The sequence below is a fragment of the Cygnus olor genome, chromosome 4 (assembly GCF_009769625.2).
Source record: "Cygnus olor isolate bCygOlo1 chromosome 4, bCygOlo1.pri.v2, whole genome shotgun sequence".
Classification (NCBI taxonomy): domain Eukaryota; kingdom Metazoa; phylum Chordata; class Aves; order Anseriformes; family Anatidae; genus Cygnus; species Cygnus olor.
In genome coordinates this window covers 41,371,974-41,398,085 of record NC_049172.1, presented here as the reverse complement: position 1 = coordinate 41,398,085, position 26,112 = coordinate 41,371,974, and the positions used below count along the sequence as shown (strand labels likewise).

General features: G+C 41.9%; 1 protein-coding gene across 8 annotated transcripts in view; it reads left to right on the top strand.

Moving 5' to 3' along the window:
- The window catches only part of JADE1 (jade family PHD finger 1), a 107,192-nt gene that overhangs the window by 77,315 nt on the left and 3,765 nt on the right, over positions 1 to 26,112 (top strand). For 6 of the 8 annotated variants that reach the window (XM_040557007.1, XM_040557004.1, XM_040557003.1 and 3 more), the window contains exons 3-10: positions 7,340 to 7,422; positions 10,941 to 11,098; positions 14,687 to 14,874; positions 16,893 to 17,104; positions 17,939 to 18,106; positions 18,726 to 18,842; positions 22,573 to 23,103; positions 25,496 to 25,613. In XM_040557007.1, the coding sequence (XP_040412941.1) occupies positions 7,340 to 7,422; positions 10,941 to 11,098; positions 14,687 to 14,874; positions 16,893 to 17,104; positions 17,939 to 18,106; positions 18,726 to 18,842; positions 22,573 to 23,103; positions 25,496 to 25,613 (1,575 nt within the window). The remainder of the gene's footprint in view (positions 1 to 7,339; positions 7,423 to 10,940; positions 11,099 to 14,686; positions 14,875 to 16,892; positions 17,105 to 17,938; positions 18,107 to 18,725; positions 18,843 to 22,572; positions 23,104 to 25,495; positions 25,614 to 26,112) is intronic. The other 2 variants (XM_040557009.1, XM_040557008.1) reach the window with 1 other exon arrangement.

The window sequence follows — 26,112 nt, the reverse complement described above, 5'->3', positions numbered from 1 at the left end:
ACATCTTCTTCAAAACCTGTATTAAGTAAATTAGTAATGTTTACCTCAAACTTAATTATGTCCTTATTATCTGCGTGGCTGGTCAGGGCTTTGATATTTTTAAAGTAATTTCTGTTGCTTTGTATTTTAGCTTGCTTCTCCATTGCAAAAGCTCCTCCTCCTTATGGTTCCAGGTCTTATTCTAATTAAGTGTTAGATACTGAAACTGTTTTGTTTTTCCTGCGCAGTGTTTGACCTGACATTTTAGCCTCATTGGTCTGTAAATCCTCAAATGTGGTTTGTGCTGAACAATCCATTTGCTTTGTTTCCTGGTGTGATTGTCCAGTGTTGTAGTTTCCATTTATAATTTCAGGGCATCCCTTTTGCACAGGCTGCTGGGACACTTGGATGGATCATGTTCGAGATGAGATTTGAAGTTCAGACGGTTGAATTATAGGGAGCTTCGGTGAAATCCAGGCCCACCTTGATGTCAGTGGGAGTTTGGTTCCTCTTTTCCATGAGCAAGGAATTCAGCATGATTTTTTCGCGCTTTACTTGCTCCTGCGATGCCTTTTGTTTTTATTCTTGGAGGGTTTATCAATTCATCATACTCCTAAATGCGGAGTGTCTGAAAGAAAAACTGAAGAGGCTTTCAGATGAAAAATATTTCCAGGCTTGACAACGTTTCACATCACTTCTGAGAAATGAAAGATTTAATACTTAAAGATAGCAGAATATAGTTCTGTAATTTAGGTGGCCCCCTAGTCTATGGTTGCTAAACAAATGTTACTTTAAATGTAAACATCTTGTCAATATCCATTGCTTTGACTGAATGACAGAGATCTTAGAAAGGGCTTTTCATCCCACTGGGCTCCCCTTGTGTTTGAGATGGATCCCAAAGTGCCATGCAGGGGTTGCTGAGTACATAACCTTAGCTGTGTACATAATTTTTACCGCAGAATTGTGGTCACTGCTGGCTTGAAAGGTGGCAATTACTTAGCAGAGCATGAAATGCTGTGCAGCACTTCACGAAAAGAAAGTGAGCACAACATCCCTTATTTTTCAGTTGAACGGGTTGCTCGATGAGGAGGGTGTTTAAGGAACGGCTGTAACGTAGTTGTAGTGCTCGGATTTGGACAGAGCAGCAAGTTCAGTGGTCACTGTTGTGCTTTTGAGAAGGGGCTGTGGCATTTAGAGTGGTGACAAATGGTCACAACTTGCGTCTTAGTTAAAGGCTAGGCTCACTGTGGCAGGGTGATTTTTGGTGGTTACACTTCGGGGCACTTCTTCAGAGCAATTTGGAAGACTTAGCTGTGCTTATAGGCCATTGTAGATGAGGAAAGGGCATCACATAATCATCACTTTTGGAGAAGCACGTGTTTCTGTACAGAACTGCTAATTCTGAGTATACCCAACTCCATCTGAATCGTCAGGCTTAACAACCTAATGCTGTCAGCCTATGAACACGACCCTGGGAGATACTGAAATAGACCGTGATAATCTGTAGTAAAACCTGAGGTAAAACTTCATACATAGAGTAAAACAACACTGTAACAGGAATCATCACACGGGAGTTTTGGGTTAGGGAGTTAGAGTGGCACTTGGGTCTTGTGTTTTTAAAAAAGTAAGATGGAGTCTAGAAATTCCTGACTGATAGAAGAGTGATGTGTGTCTCTGTGTGGTCACATCTGTGTTCTTGCAGAGTATAAAACTCAAATGAGAAGAAACTACTGATGGGAGAAACATGTATTGAACTGCTGGGGCAGGATGCTGCAAAGACTGCTCATTGTATGTGTCAGGCACAGAGCAAGTGAGCAGTGCTGCTGTAAAGCACTGCAAAAATCGTATGGATACATGCATAGGTCGGCAGCTGCAGTTGGGTGGTTGTCAAATAACGCTGATTTTTGAGTAGCGTCAGGATTGACGAGATAAAAGGCAATTGCTTTTTCTGTTTTGATCTTGAATTAGATTATTGCATAATAGTACGCTACTGTATAGAGATAAGGAAGATAGATGGGCAAATCCTCCAGCAAAAGAAACATGAGAAGAGGACATAGGCTGCGTGAAACGTCGTGGGCTGTGTTCCCATACGTTTTTCTTTCTTGATGATGAGGCCCCAAGACTTGTGCACAGACAGCACTTTCTATATGTAATATACAGGAAAACTGCCATCAGTCTGTTTCTGTTTTCTTTGTGGTAGAACGCGGGTCTGGACACGTGGAGTTATGTCTAAGTGACATGAATCCTTATTTTAAAGAGTTGTGAGCCAGGCTCTAAATGGGGAGACTCCGAGCATCTATATTTTCTCTTCGGGCTGCAGATCTGTCTGACAGCGTTGGCAGCAGCACCTAGTTTGTCTCTGAGCTGAAGAAGAGAAGAGTATAGGCATCTGGAAATGCCAACGTTAAGCAGAAGAGACAGCCAGACATATATCCACGTCAGAGATGTTTTGCTCTGTTGTGCTGCCTGGTGTAATGGTGTAGCAGGAGTGTGTTTACAGTGGGAGAAGCTTTCAGACGCCCACTGATCCGAGGCTTTGAAGTGTGCAGAGGCTGTAGCAGCAGGTAATTCTCCGGGGACGCAGCCGGGTGCCTTGCAGGTGGCTTTACAACAGCCTTGTGCATGATACATAATAGCTGAGCCTTTTCTGCTCGTGCTGAGAAGTGTATTAGCTGTGGGGTAGAATGCCCTGAGGGCTAGAATTGTTTTATTGGTCCCAAGGAGTTTTCTTTTTTGATGGGCCTTTTTGGAATCAAAACATGTTTTTGACAGATCGTTTAACATGTTGATACAGTTAGAATTGATTTTTTTTGTTTTGTTTTGTTTCCCTCCTAGGAAGTGTGTGCTCTTCAGAAATATGGAAATAGAATTCATACCTCTTGATTGCTTTCTTTTATGATCATAGGGTGTATGTGTTTTATAAACCCTGTAGTGGTATTATAAAAACACAGGTTTTATAGTGTAAGGTGTATATGTAATACCCTTGCGAACAGAAAGTTTTCCTGGTTGTGGCTTAGAAGTCTTCTTTCCAGCAGTGGTAGTATGTCGGAGCTTTGCCTCTCTTGCTGTGAATTGTATCTCATTAGTCATTTGAGCTTTTATATTTGTAATTTTTTTGTCTCCAAGCGAATAAAAGTGAAGGCCAAACTGAGCAGCACTTAGGAGTATGATTCTCATCTCTTTGCTCTCAGTGATGAAAACCTTTAAAAAGGGATATGAGCACCTAGGCCATCCAGAAAGATCTTAACTGAAAGGATCAGGATGGTCTTGGTGTGGAGCAATGACACTAGCTAGGCTACTATGTTCATCCTTACCCTTCGGAATCATGTAAAAGGATAGGCACTTACTAAGATACCTGTTGTGTTTGATTTCTAATGCTGATAGCATTGCACATTCTAGATGTGTTTATTTAGCTCCGTGCTTTGGAGTTTAACATTTTTCATATTCAGGGTTACTCACACAGTTTTTGGTAGTGTGGGCTCTCTAACAACTCATTTATCTTCCACCTGCTGTAGAACTCATTTTTCCCATGAGGTTTAATGTTACCTTACAAGGTTTTACATCTTCAAAATCCCAGTGATTCAGACTTTGGTTATTTTATTAAAACTAGGTTTAACTCTGTCTTGAGCCTTTAGCATTTTTTCTAGTCTTGGTGATCCTAATTTAGTTTTAGACTACAGCTACTATGCAGAAAACTGTTCAATTGGATGCTTACTGGAAGGAGTAATCTTGTTGAAAAGCGTCTGGAATCTTTCTAAAATACTCAGATTCATGTGCTTTTACAGTACAGAAGAACTATTTTGAATCCTGTGTTTTGATCACAGCAGATTCTTCTTTCCATATAATCCAGGAATGGTTCATATTTCAAGTACTTAGACAGAAAAATCAGATCATTAATCACCGAAGTAGCTTTAATTGCCTGTTAACTTTTCCTTTCAGTGAGGTCCCTCTTCTGGATTAAGCATCAAAATACAGACAGAATGCTAAAAAGACAAATCACATCATTTTCCTCCTGCACCTTTATTGATGTACTCAGAGTTGGTGTGCTGCTTATTAATGAAAGCAGCTTTGGGTAGCTCAGTGACATGGTCTTGGCACAGTGGAAGGCAGTGATATTTTGCCATTAAGTTTAATGTAAGCAGAGATGAAGCTCCTCTTTTTAGTTTTCATAAGTACTTAAATTTAATACCGTTATGGGCTGGGTATTTTTACAATAATTTGTCTGGCTCCATTAATTTCTTGCACGTTTGTGTTTAAGTGGTGGTGGTTTGAATATGTGAATGCGTGCCATGTAGCTGGGTTCTGTTTATTCAGTGAGTAAATGTTTTCCCTATTGAAGTGAAGCCCGTGCCGAAGGTCACCTGTTACCTACAGTGCATATCTCAGCCAGTAGCAAAATGTCAGTCCCATGAGAAGTTTTTTCCACCTTTTCCTCATAGTATTATGTACAGTCAGTTTACACTGCTCAGAAAAATACAACCGTCTCTTCAGTAATGTACTAAAATACCATGTGTTCTCTGCATTCACCAGTTTTATGTTAAGGAAACAGTTATTACAGACCTATGTAAAAAACACTTCTTCCCTTACTCAGTGTAGGAAGTTAGTTGACATGGAAAAAATACTCATTATAATATATCCTGAGGAAGGCTGGCTGCATTTGAGTTGTCCCTTACATATGGAAATTTTACATAGTGTGCTTTCATATAGCCCTTTAAAAAAAAAAAAAAAAAAAAAGGGCAATTTAAAATGAAAAATCAGGAAATTCAGAAGTGGTTAAAATTTGACCTTTCATGTTGCATTAGGTGGTTAATTAATCCGGTGGCCTAAAGAAATACACATTTAAGACTCTGTTCTGATGCGTGGCATCTGCAGATGGCACGGCAAAGAAATGGAGATGGAAGATACAGGAAGGATTATTTTACTTCTCACCTTTGTAGCTTCTGTATGTCATGAAAGATGCCTGGAAATCCACCTCAATACCTGCATGGTGGGGAACAAAACAAAACAAAGGCGGAAAAGGCTAGTTTACTTGCCTTCAGTTTATCATATATTGTCACCAGAGCTGAATTAAAGCACACAGGTAAAGACCCAGAAGCATCTCCTACTGCTATTGCTCTAATTTTGCCAGATGTGTACATTGCTTGGGAACAGCTGTACCAAAGCTTCCAGAGTCACCAGCTGTGCTCCCACAAAATGAGAACAAGACAACACTTTGCCAATACCGCCTGTCACTCTTAATCTTTAGCTCATGTGTGTTGGGCTTTCTCTCCCAGGCTCAACAGTAGGTTTGCAAACAGTCAGATCCACAGAGGAATTACCAGTTTTGAAGTGGCTGACTTGCTAGTGCAGGGGTCTAACTAGTTGAATACCTCGGAGACAGATAGCTATTGCTAAAATCAGATTTTAGTCCTGCAGATGGAGAAAAGCATCAGAACCCACAAAAACAGAATGCTAACCCGTGTGGTGTAATCTGTACTAATTAGTATGTGGTGTATGTCCTCTAGTGAGTCTGTTGGTGGAAGGAATCACATATGTGTGAATGTTAAAAGGTTAATAATTAAATTGTTGTATTACAGGAAAAATCTGTGGTTTTCAGTTGTGAATTTTTGCTGTATCTCTCTGACACATTTTGATTGATTTCACTTAGTCCTCCTGATCTTGTTGAGCTTAGGTACAGGCTGATAGGATCCTCAGAAGCAGGGATTTATGCTGTTGCTCATGGTTTTTTGTAGTTTTCTCCAGAACATCGTAATGGAATGGTAATTAAAGGATCTCAGGAATTTGTTTTTCCACACAGGTTAATAAATGGTAGTCGGCTACTTCTCTCTCTCTTTTTTTTTTTTTAATGGAAATAGAAAATTATAATTGTAAAACAGAGGAGCTTAGGAAAAGCACCTATGACTCTTAAAAAAAACAACTTTCAAATCAATTTCCATGTTAAAACACTAAAATTTACTTGAAATAGTCTTCCTTTTTTTTTTTTTTTAATACATTCTAACCTCAAAAGGTAAGTTATTTAGCAGTTTGCTGTGTACCTTGCTCCAGGTTTGACTGTTGTGCATGTTCCGTGTAATGTCTGTTGTTCGTTGCTCTGTTCTGGAGTGGTTGGCAATGGGGCAGATTCCTTAATGTTTTACCAACTGAGAAGACTAAAGCAATGTAATGAATTCTGAAGATGACTTAGTGGTGTCTTCCTTCTGAAAGTCTTGGATAGCTGCTTTACGGAGAACATACCCCATCCTGCGCAGTGTATTTTTGAAGAGCTCTTGCTGATCCCCAAGAGGTTTCAGCTAGGTGATGTGAGATGTTTTCTTATAGACTACACTTCTTACTCCTAGCATCTGTGTGCACAGGCAGTGAAGAGATGAGTGGTGTAGGCAGGCTTTTGCATTGGTTCTGTTTTATTTGTCTGCAATTAATACCCAGAGTTGCAAAGTGTATTCAGCCTTCAGAGGTTGCCATGTAGTTCCTCGCTTCCCCATCATAATAGATATTGGTACATCTTTCATCTCTCCACCAGAGAAGGATTTATTGGCATTTTTGTTTGTTTTTGTTACTGCTACTGTAGCTGACGGTGGAAAATACCTGCCATACTTGTAAATCCTATTGAATTAGAATGAGTTGATTTGCACAGGCATAGTATGCTTGGTGTCAAAGCGCTACCTCATCTGTGGAGTGTAGTTTCCTCCTTTCTCTTTTTCCTTTCCTCCTGTTAAAATATTTGTGAAAGCTGACAGAGGCTCTGTCACAAAGTTTCAAGGCAAAAAGGTATAATTTGTTTGGAATGTAATGAGTAATTGTGCAGACAAAAATCATACAACCGCACTGAGATTTCCTTAGGAAGAGAGATGGCAGCTTGTTTTGGTGGCTGTCCTGATTTGGCATGGCAGGTTGCTCGATTTTGAAAAAGCTTGCTCTAGTTAGAACTGTCTAACCAGTGCAGGTATTTAGGACATCAGTACGTGAGGTTCAAATTTTACATTTTAGGCTATCAACAGAACCTAGTCAGCTATTAATCTGCAGAAAGTGGATTATTGGTGCTCGGGGAAGGATGTTAGGAGATGGCTTTGTTCAAATGCTGGGCGGAAGGTGGTTGGTGCAGCGCAGCCAGAACATGCCTCAGCAGAGAATTACAAACCAAACAGAAGAATGATCGCAGTAGCTGAAGACTGAGCAGCCTCTATTTTCTAGTTCATTTTGAAAGAGTCTTTTTCAGGTTTGTCAGAGAAGCCCGTCTCTGGCTTACCTTACTTATACAATCTTACCGAAGTCAGTAGGCATACTTGGGTGTGCTGAGGGAGGCAAGGCTTTTGTAGGTACCTGGCAGCAGTGTCCGCAACTGATCGCTTCTGTATTCTAGGTCTGTCCACCTGGTCCCAGCATTCCAGATCTCGACGTCGGAGGACTTCGTGTTCCAGGCATGAAGATCGAAAACCTTCTGAGGTATTTCTGGAATTTGATTTGCATTATCTTGCATCTATCAAATGCCGAACATGTACGTGTTCTGGTAATGGATCCACTTCTCCTGAAGTGCATTTTCTTTTCTTTTTGCTCCGTTTTCACTGGCACCTAGTGTCCCCTCCTCTGCCTTTTTGTCTTTGGCCAGGAGATCACAGAATTCAGCTGTTGACACAGCCACTGCCAGCACCAGTTTCTATCAGTGAATTTTGGCATATTCTGACATCCATCCAACATAGCTGTGCAGTCTTTCTTGTAATATTTTGGGCATCAGAGTTTATTTGTAGCTTGTCTTGTGAACAGTGAAAATTTATCGTAGGTGCATTTATTTCATACTTGATATTGGGTCTTGGTCTGTGATCTTTGTTAATGTGCCTGTCAAATGAGGAATCAGCTTTCTGACAGTTCTGTCTTCTGTAGTGCTTTGAGGAAATCATATCAAGGGAGATGTAGATGGCTTTGAACTTTCTAGGATGGATCAACTATTAGTATAACACATAAATGAGATCCAGTTCTTTGGAAGTATTCATGCTGAATCTCCATACCTTCAGGCAGGTATTACACTGCCAACTCTGAAAAGGCTGCAAAGAAAGCATAAGATTCAGGAGGTAGAATTTCTTGAGTCAGCTTACTTGCCTGATAAATGTACTTCTGATGCATTAGCGAGTGGTGGATGCTGAGAAAACTATGCTTTGTTAATCTCCCTGATGACAATGTATTTAAGTCACAGAGAAGAGTTTTCACAGGAAGACTCCCATTCATTGCTCAGTGTGTTAGAACTACACCTAGTACTGTTGGCTTTCAATCTTTTTCTTTTTTTGGTTGTTGGCTGTTAAAGGCATATTTTTTTTTTAGGTGAGTGTGCAGAGCTCTAGTGAATTTATTCTTGTCGGCAGTAGGCTTGCTTTCCTTAGCTATCTTTTGTACATCCCTTATAAATAAACTTAGACGCAGTTTTGAGAACTACTTCATGAAAGACTGTCAAGAAATAATCTAACTACAGATCTTGCTGTTGGTTTTTTATGTACTTCAGTTTTCTTCTCTCCCCTTCCTTGCGTTTGTTGTCAATGTCTTTCCAGTTTTGTGCTGTTCTTCTCTTGCTTTTTCAGCCTGGATGGGTTTTTGTATACTTTCTTCATATACTTTTTCATACACGTTAGCTCTGTTTCACAGGCATTTCGCCCTTTCCCTCCCTCTATTTGCACTGCCTCTGCTTGCCACAGCACACTCCTCTGACGCTAAGCTAAGCGTGCTGGCGGAAAAGTGACACTTGCTAAACTCCCTGGGTGAAATCTTGGTCTCACTGAAGTTGGTGGCAAAATTCCCATTGACTTTAGTGTGGCCAGGATTTCACCCCTTAGCTTTGAAGTGCTCTGTGCTTTCTGAGAGCCAGCACTTCTATAAGCTCTGCTTTGCTCAAGGCAGTCTGATTGCATCAGAAATTAGAGCAGAAAGAATGGTGTTATGGGGCCACTACCCTGGGAAGGAGTTTCTTGGCTGTCAAGTACCACGTTAGCTCTCCTATGAGAGATCTTTGTGACAAGTTCATCTGAGCACCTGAGTTACTTTGCCTCTCAGATTGAGCAAGTTTTGCATCCCATTTTATATTTTTAGTAGTTTTCATTTGACGTTTGATTGCTTTAATTCAAATCACTTAGAAGTGCAGGATCCCCTGACCAGCTGTGCTTGTTTGTTTTGTGAGACAATTTACTTTGCAGATTATTTTTCATTTCTTGATTGCAGCCTCATAGGACTTGTAATTGGTTTGTTTAAAACACTTCATTATATTTCATTACCTGCCCTCACCTCTTCCTTCATATGGTAATATCATTCTTTATTTTTTAAGGATAGCATTTTTTTGATCATGTCAAGACTAGTGCTGAGAAAAATGTCATAATTTTATCTTATTTTATATGACAAAACCAGAGTGGAAACAGAAACATTCTGAGACAGAAGCGGGGAGTATGAGTGTTAGGAAGGAGGAGAGGTGTCAAGATACATTGTGTTGTAAGGCAAATCACACTTAAACAGTCTCAGAAGTATTATTAACCATCAGGTGCGTTGTTACCCTAAAAATCTTACATGATCTATTGAAATTTTGGGTGTGTGAATAGCGTATGACAGAAATTGCTGCCCTTGGAAGGCCTCCCTAATTAGCACACTGTGTGGCTGAGCTTCTTCCCCAGCCATACGCAGCTGTTGGCTGGAACTAATGGAAAAGAGCCAATGTGGCCAGTGGCTTGGGACCGGCTGGGGGACAGGAGGTTTTGGCACTTTGCCCGGTTAGCAGCCCTGTAGAGCCTAGGAGCACTTTTCCTGATAGCCTGCCTTTTCTTTTGTCAGTGCAGTAAGGGGCTGGATAGATGGCGAATTTGCTTAACCTAAACTGAGCAGTCTGCAGGGGAACTTTTCTTGCAAGTTTTGCCTACCTTCTTCTTGTGCTAGTGGTGCTCATTTTTAGTCACTTGGTTGCTTTTTAATCTCTTCGTTTGAAAGGGCATCAAGTAGTTAAAACGTGCAGAGTTGCAGAGGTAAGAAGTGCCGGGTGCAGTTGCTGCAGTTCGCAGCAGCCCTGCCTCGCAGGGAGAGCAGGGTGGGGAGAGCTGGAAGATGCGCAGACAAGTGCAGGCGTGCACTTCTGATGCCTGTGATACCACCCTTTGCTTTCTGAAGTGCTGACAGGCAGCGGCAAACCAGGCTGAAGCTGCCACAACAGCAGCACAGCATGCCCGCTATGAGAATGGATCCCTTTTCTTTCGTTCTGTGGCTTGTGGAAGACAGCATCGCTGCTTGTCGGTGACTGCTAACCCAGAAGTTGCCAAGATCATGCTGGTTTTAGAGGTGGATGCTTTTGCAAAGGCAGAGTAAAATTAAGCTATGGTGCAGCGGTGTCAGTAGTTGATAGAATAACAAGCACATGTGCTGAACATCAAGCTGCCACCAGAATTCAAGGTTGGGGCTTATTTTATTTGTCTTCTGGGTTATTATTTTAAATACTTGCACAAAGAGTCATCTTGGTAGAATTTCCTCTTGTGTCTGGTCGTGGTGGAGTCACGCCTTGATTTCTACCATAGGGAATTTGTAGAATGCCTTTGGATTAGTCAGAGCTCCAATAATTAAAAGATGATAACGTTGGAGCAAAATTGAGTCTTCCTCATGCTGTTGTTCTAAGAAGACTCAAAGCTCCTGCAGCTTTTATTGCAGCCAAGAGGAAGGTAAAATGGGGTAGTGTCATTTAGCATCGTGTCTCTGGTGTGGGGGGAGCATCAGGACTCAGAGAGGAGCTAGCTGGAAGTCATCGTATCAGTGTTTGCACCTTCCACCACCCCTTTCTCTGCGATGAAGCTAAACTTCTGTCCTGCAGTGCGCTGGGTTAGTTCACTGTTGATACAGTGACCTTGTTATGCTCTGTGCTCCATGGTTACCCTGGAGCTGTGAATCATAGAGTGTAAATATCAAATGTCAGTGTCTCTATTTTTCTCTCTTGGTCGCTCTCTTTGCAGGTGTTCAGAACGGACCTGATCACTGCCATGAAGTTACATGACTCCTTCCAGCTGAACCCTGATGAATACTATGTGCTGGCAGACCCCTGGAGGCAGGAGTGGGAAAAGGGAGTGCAGGTGCCAGTTAGCCCAGGGACCATCCCAGAACCAGTAGCCAGGTATAGTTTGGAGGACTGTAAACAAATATACATTTATGCTAGCAGCTTTTGTCTACGTTGCCTTGGCTTCTTGAGCTTTATCCTGCAGTGTCTAGCTAGAAAGGCCTTGGTTCTCAGAGAGAGCAACACGCCTCAGCTTTTTGAATGGTCAGAGGGGTCAAGAGTCAGGCCTGTTCTGCCTGTGTGCTGACATATGAGTGAGTATCAGAGAGTCATTTTTGGCATTACGTTAGGATGGAGTTTAATGACAGAGCTTTAAAAATACCTTCCATTGCATTTTTAAGCCCAGACTTGACCTCACTCAGTATTGCTGGGAGAGACCTCGTCTTTGTGCTTAGTTCCAAGCCATAGATTCTTTTCAGAGAACAATTAGACAAGCCAGATTTAAGAGCTAGAGAAAATACAGCATTTATTTTGGTTTTCTGTTTTCTGTTTTTCTTTTTGTCATTTGATTTACTGACTCAGAAAACTGTTTGTACAATGTTTTAGCTGTTTTAAGAACCATCCTGATGTGCGTATAACTGAACACGTTAATGTGAGATTTTCCAGCTCTTATCCAAGAAACCATTATTTTCCTTCCCTTGTTTGTTACACTTAGATGTTGTTTTCTGTTTCAAATTAAACAATCCAGTTGTAAGGGCAGGAATGCACTGCAGCCCATCTATCTGTTTCATGCTTAGTTGGGATAGGAGTTGGAGAAAGTGAGAAGAAGGTTGATTGCCACTTAAACATGCTAGATGTCTGAGTAAGTGCAGGCTGGTGCATACGGCATTACCACGTGACACACCAGTGCTGATGTGGCCAGAACAGCCCAAGCACTGATACACAGCAAAAAAATTTGGCTTATGTGACAGTGCCTCTGTTAGCTCTGTGTCTGGCAGCTTTAATGTTGCAGGGGGACTGCAGGAGGGTTTGTTTGTGCTTCCTGCGTTCTGTGCAGAAACCTGTAGACAGCTGCACAGCCCCAGCAGGTCTGTACAGCTCAGAACCGACCCGCATGGCAGGTAAACCCTTTCCTCCTTCACCTTTGGAAGGATCAGAGCTGGCGCTCTCCTCAGGGAGGCAGCTCAGCATTTCCCTGTCTGCTGGGCACTGCAGGGCGCAGGAGCATGCTGTTTCACCACAGAGCTTGTACCCTGCTCCACGCTGCCCTCACCCACTGCCTGTATAAATGCCCCCCCCCTGTACAGGTGCGCTCACGTTGTCTCCTCCTCGCTGTGTTCTTTGAAATCTGCAGGAGGGCCAGGAGACCTTGGGGCTTCAGTAGGGGGAGACCCTCCCAGGTATTCCCCAACCTGTATCTGCCTTAAGTCTGGGGAAGTAGCTGGGTGGCTCTGTCAGCTCCACATGCTCTTTAGGAGAGCGTCGCACTTGTGAATGTGCTCCAAAATTAAGAAATTAAAGGGGATGGGGAAGGAGGGCACCCAAAGGTGTGGATGTCAGCACAGGAGGCACTGCTATTTTTTTTTAGGCGCTGAGCTGTCTTGTGAGGCTCTTACTGGTGAGCGCCTGCTGCTCAGTGGCCTTCTGATGCCCAATTCTTACCCTGTTTGTCCCCTCACAATATGCCATAGTTATGCTGGAGTGCTCAAACAGCTCTGTGCTTAACTTTGGGAGGGGAGGACGAGGTTACCCTGAGTTGGATAAGCAGCAGTAGCGGCTGGTGTAGCACAAAAGGAAAACACAGCCCAGCAGGGTGGGGAAAGGAGCAAGTCCATGCGGTGCTTCAGTGTGAGCGTATCCTCAGACAGGTGATTCAGTTAGTTAAACCTCCTTTTTGGAGCATTACAGCTCTTTTTTTTTAAATTATTTTTATTTACTTCTGTCTCAAAAATAACGAGACTAAGGTGTTGTTTGTAAAGCCAAACTACCTGTGCTTATTTCTTCTGTGCCACTACAGTAGTGTATAGACAGTGTGTGCAGCATGCAGCCCAGAGGTGGTAATTTCCACACAGAGAAGTACTCAGAAAAAATTGATGGTACAGAAGATTCAGCAAGCAGTGCCCTATTTAAAATAAAATGTCCGTGAGATGTAGTAATCTGTAATACTTCAATACTGTGCAGTATGACCAGGATCAATTCAGGCAGTGCAGTTAGCCTGCCAAAATCATTCACCTTCTCATTCTTACACAGTTCCCTTCTGCACCACAGAAGCTGAAAATTCAGCATTTGGCTCTTGTCCATCATGTCTCAGATTCAGATTTTGTCTTAAATAAGCTATGTGAGGGGAGGATTTAGGGCTGTGCAGGAGTCTGGTTTACAGAGATCTGGTTGTGCAGATGCAGTAATGACAGGTCAGGAGATCTTTCGGGGGCCGGGGGGCAGGAGCACAGCTGGGAGCAAAACAGGGCAGAGGACATCCTCCTTCTTGTGGAGCTTTGGCTGTTCCCGACAGAAAGCTCTGTCTGCGTGGGGTGGTGCCATGTCTGCCTGCGTGGGATTGGAGCACAAAAAAATCATCAGTGCTAGTGCTGGGACTGGCGCTGCAGGAAGGAGTAATTTGGCAGCGTGGCCCTGTTGCTCCTGGAGGTATCAGTGTTACAGCAGGAACTGGGTTGCACTCACACTGAATTTTAGCCTGTGCAGCTAACTAAGAAGAAGGTGCAGCATCCTCTGCTGAGAGACCTGCACAGCAGCTGAACCGACAGAGTTGTCTGGCTCTTTGGAGGCGAATCTTCAGCTTGCTGGGAGAATGACTGCTGTCCTTCGCCTACTGGGCATTTCTGCCCACAGTTCCTGGTGCTGCGAAGTTGCAGTATTGCAAGAATCTGACCTAGAACAGGTTATGTGCTGTAGGTAGTTCACTGTCTCCTGAACCAATACCTGTGCTTGAACAAAATCCTGGCCTGCAGCTCAGATGTGCTTTTGTGTTGTTTCGGCTGGCTGCCTGGAGCCTTCAGACCCTGAGAGGGGAGGTAGTTTCAGTGACTGCTGATTAATATTTGCGCAAAGGTTTGGTGCAGCATGGGATTAGGGATTGTGAAAGAGGAAATGCAGACCCAGGATGCCAGAGCTTGGATCTGTTTGGGTAAGTGAAGGCCAAGCAATTGCAAATTCCTGATTCTCTGTGGGAAAGGTCTTCTGAATTTCACAAAGATGGTGATGCTGTAGCAAAAAACCCTTCCAAACATTCAAAAGCAATGCGCTGTAAGAAACAAAACTTTAATTCTTGAATTTTCTTGACCTTGCTGTGGTAGTTAAGCAGATGGATTTAAAAAAAGTCATAAAACAGTTTAACACCCGTGTATGTGGCAGCCATCACTACCTAAAGACAGACTGTCTAACTCTAGCTTTAAACGAGTATGAAATTCAGGTAAGAGTAGCCAGAGTTCTGTCCTCCAGTCTTTTCATTTTATTTATAATTCTGGAAATGAAATGCGTTTCTAGATAACTCCACTTAATTTCTCATAATATTGCAAATCCTGTATGAAAATGCAATGTACTGGTTTTTGTTCCCATCTCAGTTGTGCAAGATATGCTTAGAAGATTGCTTGTGACTGTTAGCCACTTAGCATGAGGCATTTTGAGTTCTCTAGAAACAAGTCTTTCAGCAGCCCAGCATACATAGTGTGCACTTGTCTGTTTTAGGATTGTGTCTGAGACAAAAGCTGTCACGTTTACACGTCCCAGGAAGTACATTGCTTCGTCAGGCTCGGAGCCTCCAGAGCTGGGCTATGTTGACATTCGGACCTTAGCAGACAGCGTGTGTCGCTATGATCTCAATGATGTGGACGTAGCATGGTTGCAACTTGCCAACGAAGAATTCAAAGAAATGGGTGAGCAATGAGCGTTTTGTTGTTTGTTTGTATTTTTTTTTAAAGCTGACAAGCTTAAGAAGAATTTTTGCAGGGGGTCAGCAGTGGGAAGAGGTGATAGAGATCTGAAGAGAGTAATCACCTTGGGGTTTCTGTGGGAGGCCAGATCTGATGGAATTAAACCCTAATGTGTATGCTTTCATAACTGTTGAGTTGTGTTTGCTTAGACCAGGTCAGAATATGGCAACGTGGTCATGTTCTCTGCTACTTTCTGCTTTATAAGGGAGTTCTCACAAAGTTCGTATTTTGCCATCAAGGCCCTTGAAGAGCTCATCAGACTGACTGTTTGTGTAGTTTTGTGTATTTTTCTCCATTAAAAAGCGAAATGCTTCCTGATCTGCAGTTGGAGGGCTTGCCTTATGGTGTCCCTGCAGCTATGAATTCCCAATGTTTTCTTTGATACCTGCTGCAGTGCTTCAGGTGTTGAAAATGTATAATCTTTCTTTAAGAGGCAGAATGCAACATTTGAAATGAAGCCACAGCCCCTTCACTCCATTTTTAAAATCCTTATCAACAAACAGTGGGTGACATCTCTCTAAAGGATTTTTGTACTGATAGCAATCACGAGGTTAGAATTTACTTGCAAACTGGTCTAACTCATGCCATAGTGTGCTTTGCCAGTATAGCGTTTCGGGGCTGCAGGGCAACATTTGCTCTGTTCATCAGCAGGGTTTTGGGTGTTCCCTCCTGCTACCTCTCAGCTGCTTTGTATGGGTAGTAAGGAACGCATCGATCTCTGCAGCAAGGTCCTGTTCCCTGAAGGTGGAAACACTTTTGTAGAGTGTTTCTCCTCTGATCTGGAATTTAGGGAGGCTTTTTCTTCAGCATTTTGTGGAATTTGTGGCTCAGTTACTCACGGAGAGAGCCGAGGGGAGGATTTTCTTGTTCAAACGCACATCATGAGGTTGCCGTCTTCTGTATGTCACAGTGAACGGTAGGTATTAGGAGTTAGGCAAAAGCAGGGTGTCATCCTAAGCCTATGCTTCACTGTAGTAATCTAAGAATATGGAAATTCTTGTGTTAAACTGACTTTGCAAGGGGAAAATGACTGGATTTAGTAGTATGGCTTTCTTGGTTTCACAAGGGTTTGTGTGTCATAATTTTGTGGTAATGGTCAGTGTAGTACCAACATGGAAGCGTTGCATCCAGCTCATCCTCATGGCAAGTGAGAGAGAGAAAATGGGGGAAGCACTGTGTACTTTGTTATTTTTCCTTCTGCTTCTCTGGCAGATACTTTCTCAGGATTATAATTATCACTTCATAATTCAGATTTGTTAATTATATTGCATAAAATAATGGAGCTGTAGTCACTAATAATTTTCTGATGGACACTGTTTGCAGAGACCAGTTCACCGATTTGATGCTGCATTTATTACACCTCTGTTTTTCACTTTTTCAAACAAATCTATTGGTGTAGCAAGATCTGATGGGGACTTCATTTGGGGTTGCACCCTACTGGGATGGAACTTAAGAAAAAATAGGGAAAAAAAAAAAAGAAAAAAGCTGTTGTTAGAAACTGTTAATTTGGTACAAATATCATAACCAGATTTTGTCATCGATTTTGTTTTTCCATCACTTTCTGTTTAAAACTCTGTCAAGTCTTTTACTAGAGATTGAATATCTGGGTTGCAAAATCGCAGCAAAAGCAAAAGCTGTAGATGTTGTCGTCCAAGAAGGAAAAATGAGAACAAGACCAGGAAGCCAAAATCAGTCTATGAGATTCTTTGAGGACTTTGAAAGATAGGTTTGAATACTGTGCTTCTATTAATTTAATACAGTTATACAACTTCTTGTCATTTTTTGCAGTTTCCCTAGTTTGTGCTGGAACAGGCATGATTGTCTAGGGATGAAATATGTGTGTTTGTGGTGGGGGTGGGTGGGCTGTATCTGCTCTGGTGTTGTTAACAAAAAAAAATCTGGAGTTGTGTGTAGTGGTGGTGGTTACTCCCTTTCAATAAATAACAAATCCTGTTTCCCAGGGATGCCTGAGCTGGACGAGTACACAATGGAAAGGGTCATAGAGGAGTTTGAACAACGGTGCTATGACAACATGAACCATGCTATCGAGACAGAAGAAGGACTTGGGATTGAATATGATGAAGATGTTGTCTGTGACGTCTGTCAGTCTCCAGATGGAGAAGATGGCAACGAAATGGTGTTTTGTGACAAATGCAATATTTGTGTGCATCAGGTATGGTGGCCAGGGGAGCGTAGGGTTAGCAACAGAAACTTTTCTAAACTGTTAAAGATGATAGGTTGGATTTTTCCATTGACAGACACTGATCTGTTAAGGTGGTGCAAAGTTCTCTATTGAGCAGTGGGATGAATTCAGAAATGATAAAATTGAGAAAGACAGTTATTACATGTGGCTGTAGAAATGTCATACTAAGAGGATTAAGAAATGGTATTGTTACAATACACACAAACAACAAGGAAGTTAGAAGGTAAGGAGTGGCCTCTCCAGAACGTGTGCCTTGTTGTACATTCTCACCTGGTCACTTCTCTTGCTTTCTTCTTGCTCTTCTCTTTCTATGCACCTACTGACCCGAGCTGAGCTAATGAAGCGCTATTGTGTGCCAGTTTTTTTGTGGCAATTAAAAAGCCTTTTTAGCATGGAATTACAGATCCAGTTTTGGTTTTCTTGGCTGCTTCCTACTATGGAAGATGCCTTCCTGTGAGCTTGTTGTTCCTTCCCAACTTAAGTTTGCTTTGTCATTCAGTGTTCAGAAAGCTGTGTTGTCTGATAAGCAAGAGCAGCATTGTCTTGCACGCATTACTTAAATGTATTTGTACAAGTGAAATAACATCTATGAAAGCTGTAAGGTACAAAACTTACCTACAAGCTGTAAGGTAATTTACCTTACAATTTAGCTTGCTCTGCGAGCTAATGTTTCTATAGTGTTATAAATTCCATTAACAATGTTTTGAGAGTTTTGAAAGGCTACGTGTGATCACAGCTAAGAGGTAACAGAAACGCATGTCATCTTCTCTGTCCGCTTTCTCTTTTCTGTGAACGGGAGTACAGGCATGTTACGGGATCCTGAAGGTGCCGGAGGGCAGCTGGCTGTGCAGGACCTGCGCGCTTGGTGTTCAGCCCAAGTGCTTGCTGTGTCCCAAGAAGGGTGGCGCCATGAAGCCGACCCGGAGCGGCACCAAGTGGGTTCACGTCAGCTGTGCTCTGTGGATTCCAGAGGTAGGCACCGATCTGCTAAGAGTGCCCCTCTGTTGAGTGCTGCTGTGGTTCTGGGAGAGAGGGAATCTGATAAGAACACTGCTCAGCCCAGCGTGTGTTGCTACAGCGACTTGCATGTGTATATGTGGTGCTTCTTAGGAAGTCAGTATAAAAGACGTTCAGTGTAAAGTCTGGCAGGATAATGCATCATCTGTAAAGAAAGTAATTACATTAAGCTTTGTCAATCAAAATTAGGCCTTGGAAGGGATGACTGATGGCAAAGCTCATTTAATGAGCACACAAAGTACTGTTTAATTTTGTACGCCGAACATTAAAAGTGAAGAAGGGGGAAGTTTGGATGTGACAATGAGAATTCCTATGGGCTCTTATAATCGAAACGCTTATCCTCTGCAATAACTTTAAATCGATGGGGGGTCACCTAGAAACAAGTTTGATCATTCAGTGAGGAACTAATTTTTAAAAACAAATTGTAGTTCTTTTAGTTCCTTACAAACTGAGGAACTTGGAATATGCAAATTTTGCATATGCATGCAGGGAGTTGGATTTCTTTGATAAGATTATTTCCCTTTTCAGTTAAAGGTGTAATAATTGCTCTGTTTTTTAATATTTTTTCTCTTAGGTGAGCATTGGAAGTCCAGAGAAAATGGAGCCCATTACAAAAGTGTCTCACATTCCCAGCAGTAGATGGGCATTGGTGTGCAGCCTTTGTAATGAAAAAGTTGGGGCTTCTATACAGGTAAGGGAATAGTATGAGCATCTCTCTGTTTTGTATTGTTGGGATATAGTAGATAGGCATGTGTATTCTCAGTAAAGTTTCTTGGATTTAACGTTTGCTACTATGGACTTAATTGCACACAAAGTGCTTTTGAAAGTTAGTGTGCTCATTCCTTCTAGTAAAATTTCAATAGTCAGGTCATCCCATAAGATGTTATAATCTGTAGATACATAGATATGTTTATTAGTACACTTGAAATAAAACTTAAATGTTGTTGAGCAGAGGGAGAAAATATACTTCTGTGATGTATGTACCACATGCACAATTGAAACTTGGATGCTGAAAGCTTCTGTGCTGAAACCTATGTTAGCCCGTGTTCAGTGACTTCTAAGATGAGGTGGATACTTCAGTAGTTGTTGTATAATTGCTTGTAACAACTGAAATTTTAAAGGTGCTGAGCATGCCCAGATTTTACTAAAGTCAGTGGAAGCAAACGCCTTCACTTTGATGATGAAGCTAGTTGGCTTTGAACTTCTAATTTTAGGTACTAAACATTGGACTGTTTTGGCTGTCAGTATAGTTGGGATTAGAGTGATTTCAAGCTCTGTTTTTATTACAAAGAAGGCAGTGAAACTACAGGTCTTTGCTTTTTTTTCTGGATCTATTTTATTTATCTTAATGTTGCTCCAGCTTTTTTAATTTACTGAGGAGAATATCTGATCAGTTAATAGCAGGCTTTTTGAGCAGTAAGAAAGAAACATTGCTGGACTGGTCTGCCCCCAAGATTCAATCAAGCCACAAGTTGAGGGAACAAGTTGAGGGATTGAGCCCCATTTCCTCCATTGGTTGTGGGTCGATCTGGAGCTCTTGTTGTTTCTAGGGAAAAACAAACCATCCTCCTGGGTGTCAGTTTCCCAGCTCACATTGCTACAGAAGCGGAGCCACATTATCCTTCTGACTTCCAATACTCACTTAAGCTCAGTGGTGATGATTGCCTGAAACAGGGAGATGGGGCAGAATCAAAGAAAAATGAAAGTCTAGTCTTTGTAGTTCCAAAAAGAATGATGTCCACGGGCAATATATAAGCTATAAAGCCAATGCTATAAAGGCAGTTGTTTTGTACCAACAACTCACATTCTTGGGCCAATGCCAGTTTGTCTCATTGCATAGTTCTGAAATTCTCTCTGCAGTTTCAATTGGGCATGGCCACAGCCTGTCTCACTGTAGCCTGTGAATTGTTGTCGCTGTTAAGTACACTGAATTGATCTGTACCAGAGCATTTCAGACTGGGCAGTGTGGTTCCATGTACATAATTACATTGGCTTATTAACTGTAAAGCAGTTGCAGATCCTTTACAGCATAAAAAAAAAAAAAGCTTTGAAATGTGAAGTGATAATTTTGAAAACAATTGTAGAATCTAGAGATTGAGAAAACATGTTACTAAACCCTACATTTTTTGAAGAGGATCTATCTGATTTCCTTTCCTGAGAGATCAGGCAGAAGTTTAACTTACTCGGGAAGAAGTGGATGAGGGAAAGGGAGAGGTAAGCCACTGAGGGCAAAGTGTTATGACCATGTAGAAAAATGTAATAAAATGTAGGTTAGTATTTGCAATAATGCTTGCTCACCTTCAAAATGTTTCAAATACTTAAGGAAATGATCATCATAAAGTTCCCTGAGCCAGATAGGATGGTACTGGTGCCTATTTAACAAATAAGTAGCCTGAACTAGAACTCTTACTATTTTGTGGTAAGGCTAATGTTATAGGAACTGTGATGGTAAGGCACAAAGATGGCTAAAATCCTATTCCTCTTAGAGATCAGATTTTATTCATTTCCCTTTTTCCTCTATTTTGAGCTATTTGATGAAGTTGCCAGAAAAAGTTGTAAAACAGCAATGCAGCAGTAGTTAACAGTGAAATCAGTCTGTTTCTATTCAAGGAATGTATTAAAAAAGTACATTTTAAAGTGGAGAAGATAAATCTGTCCACAGTATATAAATTTGTAAATGTAGTACCTCCTTGCAGAGCTGTCCCCTTTCTCTCGGCAGCTTTTATGTAGCTGCAAGAAACTGTTTTGTCTGTTCTCCTATCCTGTTCTGAGGGGCAACGGTAGTGGCTGTAAGCTGCACACCGAGTATTTCTGTGTGCAGTGGAGAGGGGTGTCCTCCAATTGTGCTTCTGGTAACACCTCTCTTGTCTACTGACAACATGGGATGACGTGCATAACGGCTGTCCCTTCAGACAGTTCGACACTGGAAGTTGTGGGGGAGAAAAGAAGAATTACAGTTTTGCCAGACAACTTGCAGGAATTGTGTAAATCTTAGTATCATTAAAGCTAGCAATGAGAAATATTTAAGTTTGTATTGTGAAATCTTATACGGCAGAGAACATCATTTTACAAAGTCACTGCGCTGTGAAGGAATAGCATTAACAGGATAAACTAAGAGAGGGCAATCCTTGATCCTCCAGAGATGTTATGAAATGTTCACAGTAATTAGAAAAGTCAGCAGCTGGAAGTATGTATCAGGCTGGGCAGAGACCAGCTGGAATACACTGGGAAAAATGAGACTGCAGAGTCTCCCAAGTTCAGCAGCTTTCATTCTGATGATGCACGCTTGCCCCCCTCCTCCCAATAAAACATGAGCCACACTGAGAGCTAATTACTGTAAATGATGGCAGCTTGGAAACCATAGCTGAGGTATTCTTCTGTATGGTTTGGTACAGCTTTTGTCCAGTTGGTTAGAGAGAGGAAAGGACAAAAGATGCTTTTTCTTCATTTTTTTTAAAAAATTCCTTTTATATGTTGATTTTTAATTAAAGAATATTCATTTGAAACTTCTGCAGTTTAGTGTACCTTTCATATGCCCGCTGGCCGCTGAGTCAATCTGAGCAGGAAAATCCAGGGAAAGATACTTGGCTTCTTCACAAAGTACTGTATAAACATCTTAGTGCGGTGCATTTCTCTTTAAGGTTAGATGAGTTGTGGTAAGCATAGTTTCGTTTCCTCCTAGTTAATATCAGTAACATTCATTTAAACTTCAGATTCTTTTCACTGGAGGCAGACAGAGGTGTGAGTTAAATGTGTGTATGTGTGTATCTAAACCTTTCAGTTTACAGCTGGCAATAGCTACGGCAGCATTTTGCAAGAGGAAGTTAAGTATAACTGAAATGTAGTGCTAAGTCATCTGACCTGGTGCCCATCACTCCAGTGAACAGCTGGTTGACTGGGAAGGAACAAGCAAAGCAGTGATTGACAGTGATTTAATATTTGACATCATAAACTTTCCATAACAGGAAAAAAAATATCTAGTCAGTTGAGGCCTTTTGGGTAGCATAAATGCGTCCAGGTGCTGGGAAAGACTTTCAATTAAAGTATCAGACTGGCCTTCAGCCACTGAGGTGTTTTTTTCCCCTCTCTCATGCTGGCACAGTCAAAGGGGGAACGCTTCGCTTTGTGTAACGCTGTTTTAAGTGAGTGGCTCTGCTTGTGGGTTTGCTGGTTATTGAATAGTGTGGTTGGGCTAGGGAGGGGCTAACCACTCCTGTCCCACTGGGCCACTTGGTCGTTGCCTGGCCTGAAAGCACTAAATCGTAAACCTAATTAAAAGAGAGCAAGAAAGTACATTCAGCTTACAAGCAGAGCCTGGTAACGGGGTTGCTCTTCCAAAGCAGTCCTGGCCGCTTAAATAGTTTTAGGCACTGTGGCTTCTTAGTACTTGTATTTGATGAATTTTCCTCTAATTTGTACAGTGTTCAGTGAAGAACTGCAGAACAGCCTTTCACGTCACCTGTGCGTTTGACCGTGGCTTGGAGATGAAGACGATACTGGCAGAGAATGATGAGGTGAAATTCAAGTCGTACTGTCCCAAGCACAGCTCCACCAAGAAAGCAGATGACGAGACCTTCAGTGAGAGCCCGGGCCAAGAGAATGGGAACGGGATTCAGGACAGCTCTCTTCCTGCCCACATCGATCCTTTCCACAGCATGGATCAAAACCAGGAGGAGGCCCACAGAGTCAGCCTCCGCAAGCAAAAGCTCCAGCAGCTGGAGGACGAGTTCTATACTTTTGTTGAGTCTTCGGAAGTGGCTAAAGTGCTGCGGCTGCCTGAGGAGCCGGTGGGATTCCTTTACGAGTACTGGAAGCTGAAAAGAAAAGCCAACTTCAATAAGCCTTTGATTACCCCAAAGAAGGATGAAGAAGACAATCTGGCCAAACGAGAGCAGGACGTTCTGTTCAGAAGGCTGCAGCTCTTCACACACCTCCGGCAGGATCTGGAGCGGGTAAGCCACTGCACTGCCTGTGCTTGTGCAAGGTGTGCTGGGCTTCGTTAGCTGTTTCCAAATGACATGCTCGGTTATTGCCACTGCATGCAGGCACCCCGTGCAACTCGAGGTGGTATTGTCAGCTTGGTGCAAGATGGTTAATGCTATTTCTGTTTAAATTTCAGAGCCAATACTTGGTTATGTCAGTTACCTTTTTCAGCCAGAGGGTTAGTTCACAGGGCCCTTGGCTCTTGGTTTGCAGTATCCTGTCTCCTTATAACTGGATTGTGCACTGAGGCTTTTTTACTAAGTAACACCGATGGCTGTGGAATGTACTGCAACCCCCAGATGCCCTTAGGGCTTTCTCTGCTCCTTTCGCCTAGTGCACAAGAAGGGAAGGGTCTGAAACTTACTTGATTTGGAGCAAGTGTGTTTCCTGTTGGCACAGCATGGTAGGACGGTATTTCACTGGACTATCTATTATGTAGTAGGTTTGGTAGGCTGTTCCAGTTAATTAGGTTCAGATTTCTTTGATTTTGGTTGATAAACTAAAAAAACAGTTGAATAGGATCAGTAGGGTGTTCTAATTACATCTGATCCTGAAATCACCTGAATTCCTTCTTTTAAAAAACAAAACAAAACAACAACAACAAAACAAACTACTAGAGACACTAAGGAATGTAAGAGCCAGGAAGTGCACTACAGTTTGTTTAGTTTTTCATGCATCTCCAGTGCTCAGCTGATGCAGGCCACCTATGGAACCTGACTTACAAAGTCCTGCCTTAGACTCAATAACAGGGTTGGTGGTGAACAAGAACCTCTCTTCCAGAATAGTATATAGTCTTTCAGTCTGGGCAGCAGGTGCTAATAGATCTATCTACTGCATCCTTTGTAAAGGATCCAAGTGGCTAATTATTCTTCTAATGAGTTGCTGTTGTAGGTTTTAAAATATTTTTTTTCCTCTGGTTTCAACTTCCGGCCTGTGACCCTTCTCTTCCTGTGTTAGATTGCTGTTGCCTTGTGTATTTTGTTTTCTGTTCAGCGTGTTCAAGATCTCTTCTATTTTTCCCTTTGATCAGTTAAACAAGTGGAGTTTGTCACTATGTTCTCTGGGTCTTAAACGATTGTGTATGTATCCTTCCTGTTTTTAAAGTACGGTGTCAAAACAGGATACATCGTTCTAGCACCGTTTTTAATATTTTACTACTCTATTGTTCTCACTGATACGTACATCAAAGAGAACTTGGATGCTCAAAAAAAGGGCCTTTTTTTTGCTCTTCTTCAGGTTGTGTTAGACTTCATTATGAATTACATTAGTGACAGTGTCATCCATCTAGAAACATTTCTAAATGGTGTCATCCAGTTCACCTAATAAAACAGGTAATTTTGTGGACAAGATGTGTCTTTGTTCTGCGGCTCGGATCAGACAAGGAAGAGAACAAAAGGCCGTGGACTGTACCAGGAAGGGTAACAGGCTAGACGAATGCCTTCCAATTCAAATCCACGAAGTAATGACAGCTACTGAATACCTGAAGTGCTGTCTGGGCCAGGACTGGGAGCCTAATACAGGAGACCCTCAACATGCATTAAAGTGCATCTCCTCCTTAGCGGGTTTGAGATCAGCCCATAAGGCTCTGATCAACAGTGCTCCTTTTACCATGTGTAGCTACACTAAGTTGAGAGAGGAGCCTTGAGAACAACCCCATAAACTCCTCAGTGATCCCCATCACTACTGTTAAGCTCTGAGAGTGATGGTTGTGAAAGTAAGTTCTTATGCTGCTGCTAGATTAGAAAGTCACATTTTAAGACCAGAGATGTAGTTTTCTTCTGAAAAACTAGCCACTGTCAAAATAAACATTTTGCTGTTTTCAGTCCCTGCCGCCTCCCCTGTGTCATGGCATGGATGGACTGGCCTGCCTTCATTTTTAACAATTGCCATACAATGGCAGGGTCAATAAAAAGAATGGTACCAGTGAATAGGCCTCCACATTTTCATACTATTAAGTATTTCTTGTTGGGTCTCAAACAATAGGGAACAAGTGGTGCTGGGCTATATAGTACTGAACATATTTGAGCATTTCCAGCATTTCTCTAGATCTGTATGTATGTGTGTGTGTGTATATATATATATATATACACACACACACCCCTATATACATATGATACAAGTGTTCATAGAATTTACTTCTGCACTGTGAACCTCCAAAATCTGATAGACTAAGTTGTCAATTAAATGGTATTTAAGATAGTCTTGTAAGAGATATGTTGAAGAAGGTTAAATTTAAATATATGTATATATGTATCTTGTTAAAATGGTGTATGGTACTTAAGCTGAATTAATTTGAACCACAGAGTTACAACATTATAGAAACACGATTCCTTCAAAACTCATCAACTTGATGCCTTCTAGGTGCGTAATCTCACTTACATGGTGACCCGAAGGGAGAAAATCAAGAGATCTGTTTGCAAAGTTCAAGAACAGATATTTAACATCTACGCAAAGCAGTTGGAACAAGAAAGAGTTTCAGGTATGCTTCTGCGTTTATCTTTCTCACACACCACCACAGGCACAAGCATTGAAAGGTTTGGCTAGAGACTAATGACTAATTTTGAAGGACAAGCAGGACCTCATTTATTCTTATTAAAATCTCGTGTAGTCCCCCAGACATTGGCAGACTGGAATTAAAAAATGAGAACTTGCATAGCGCTAATGGTGGGCACGCTGCTATAGAAACCGGTATGTTTGCGATCTTACCGATGGGGTTCAGAGCGGCTTGCTGCTTCAAGTCCTGTCTGCTGCGAGCCTTTAATGGCTCCTTCTATGACAGAGAGACCGTGACTTACATTCAAGTGCCATATGCTGTCTAGTAGGTTTGTGCTTTATCAGTGCCACCGCATTAGTATTTAGTACATGTTTCTTTGCAACAACATACTTTTTTCTGTGTAATCTCACTGACAGTAGTCTTTTCTCCTAGAGGAGCAACTTCAAAGTTACCATATTAACTAGTAGACCAGGAAATAGCCACA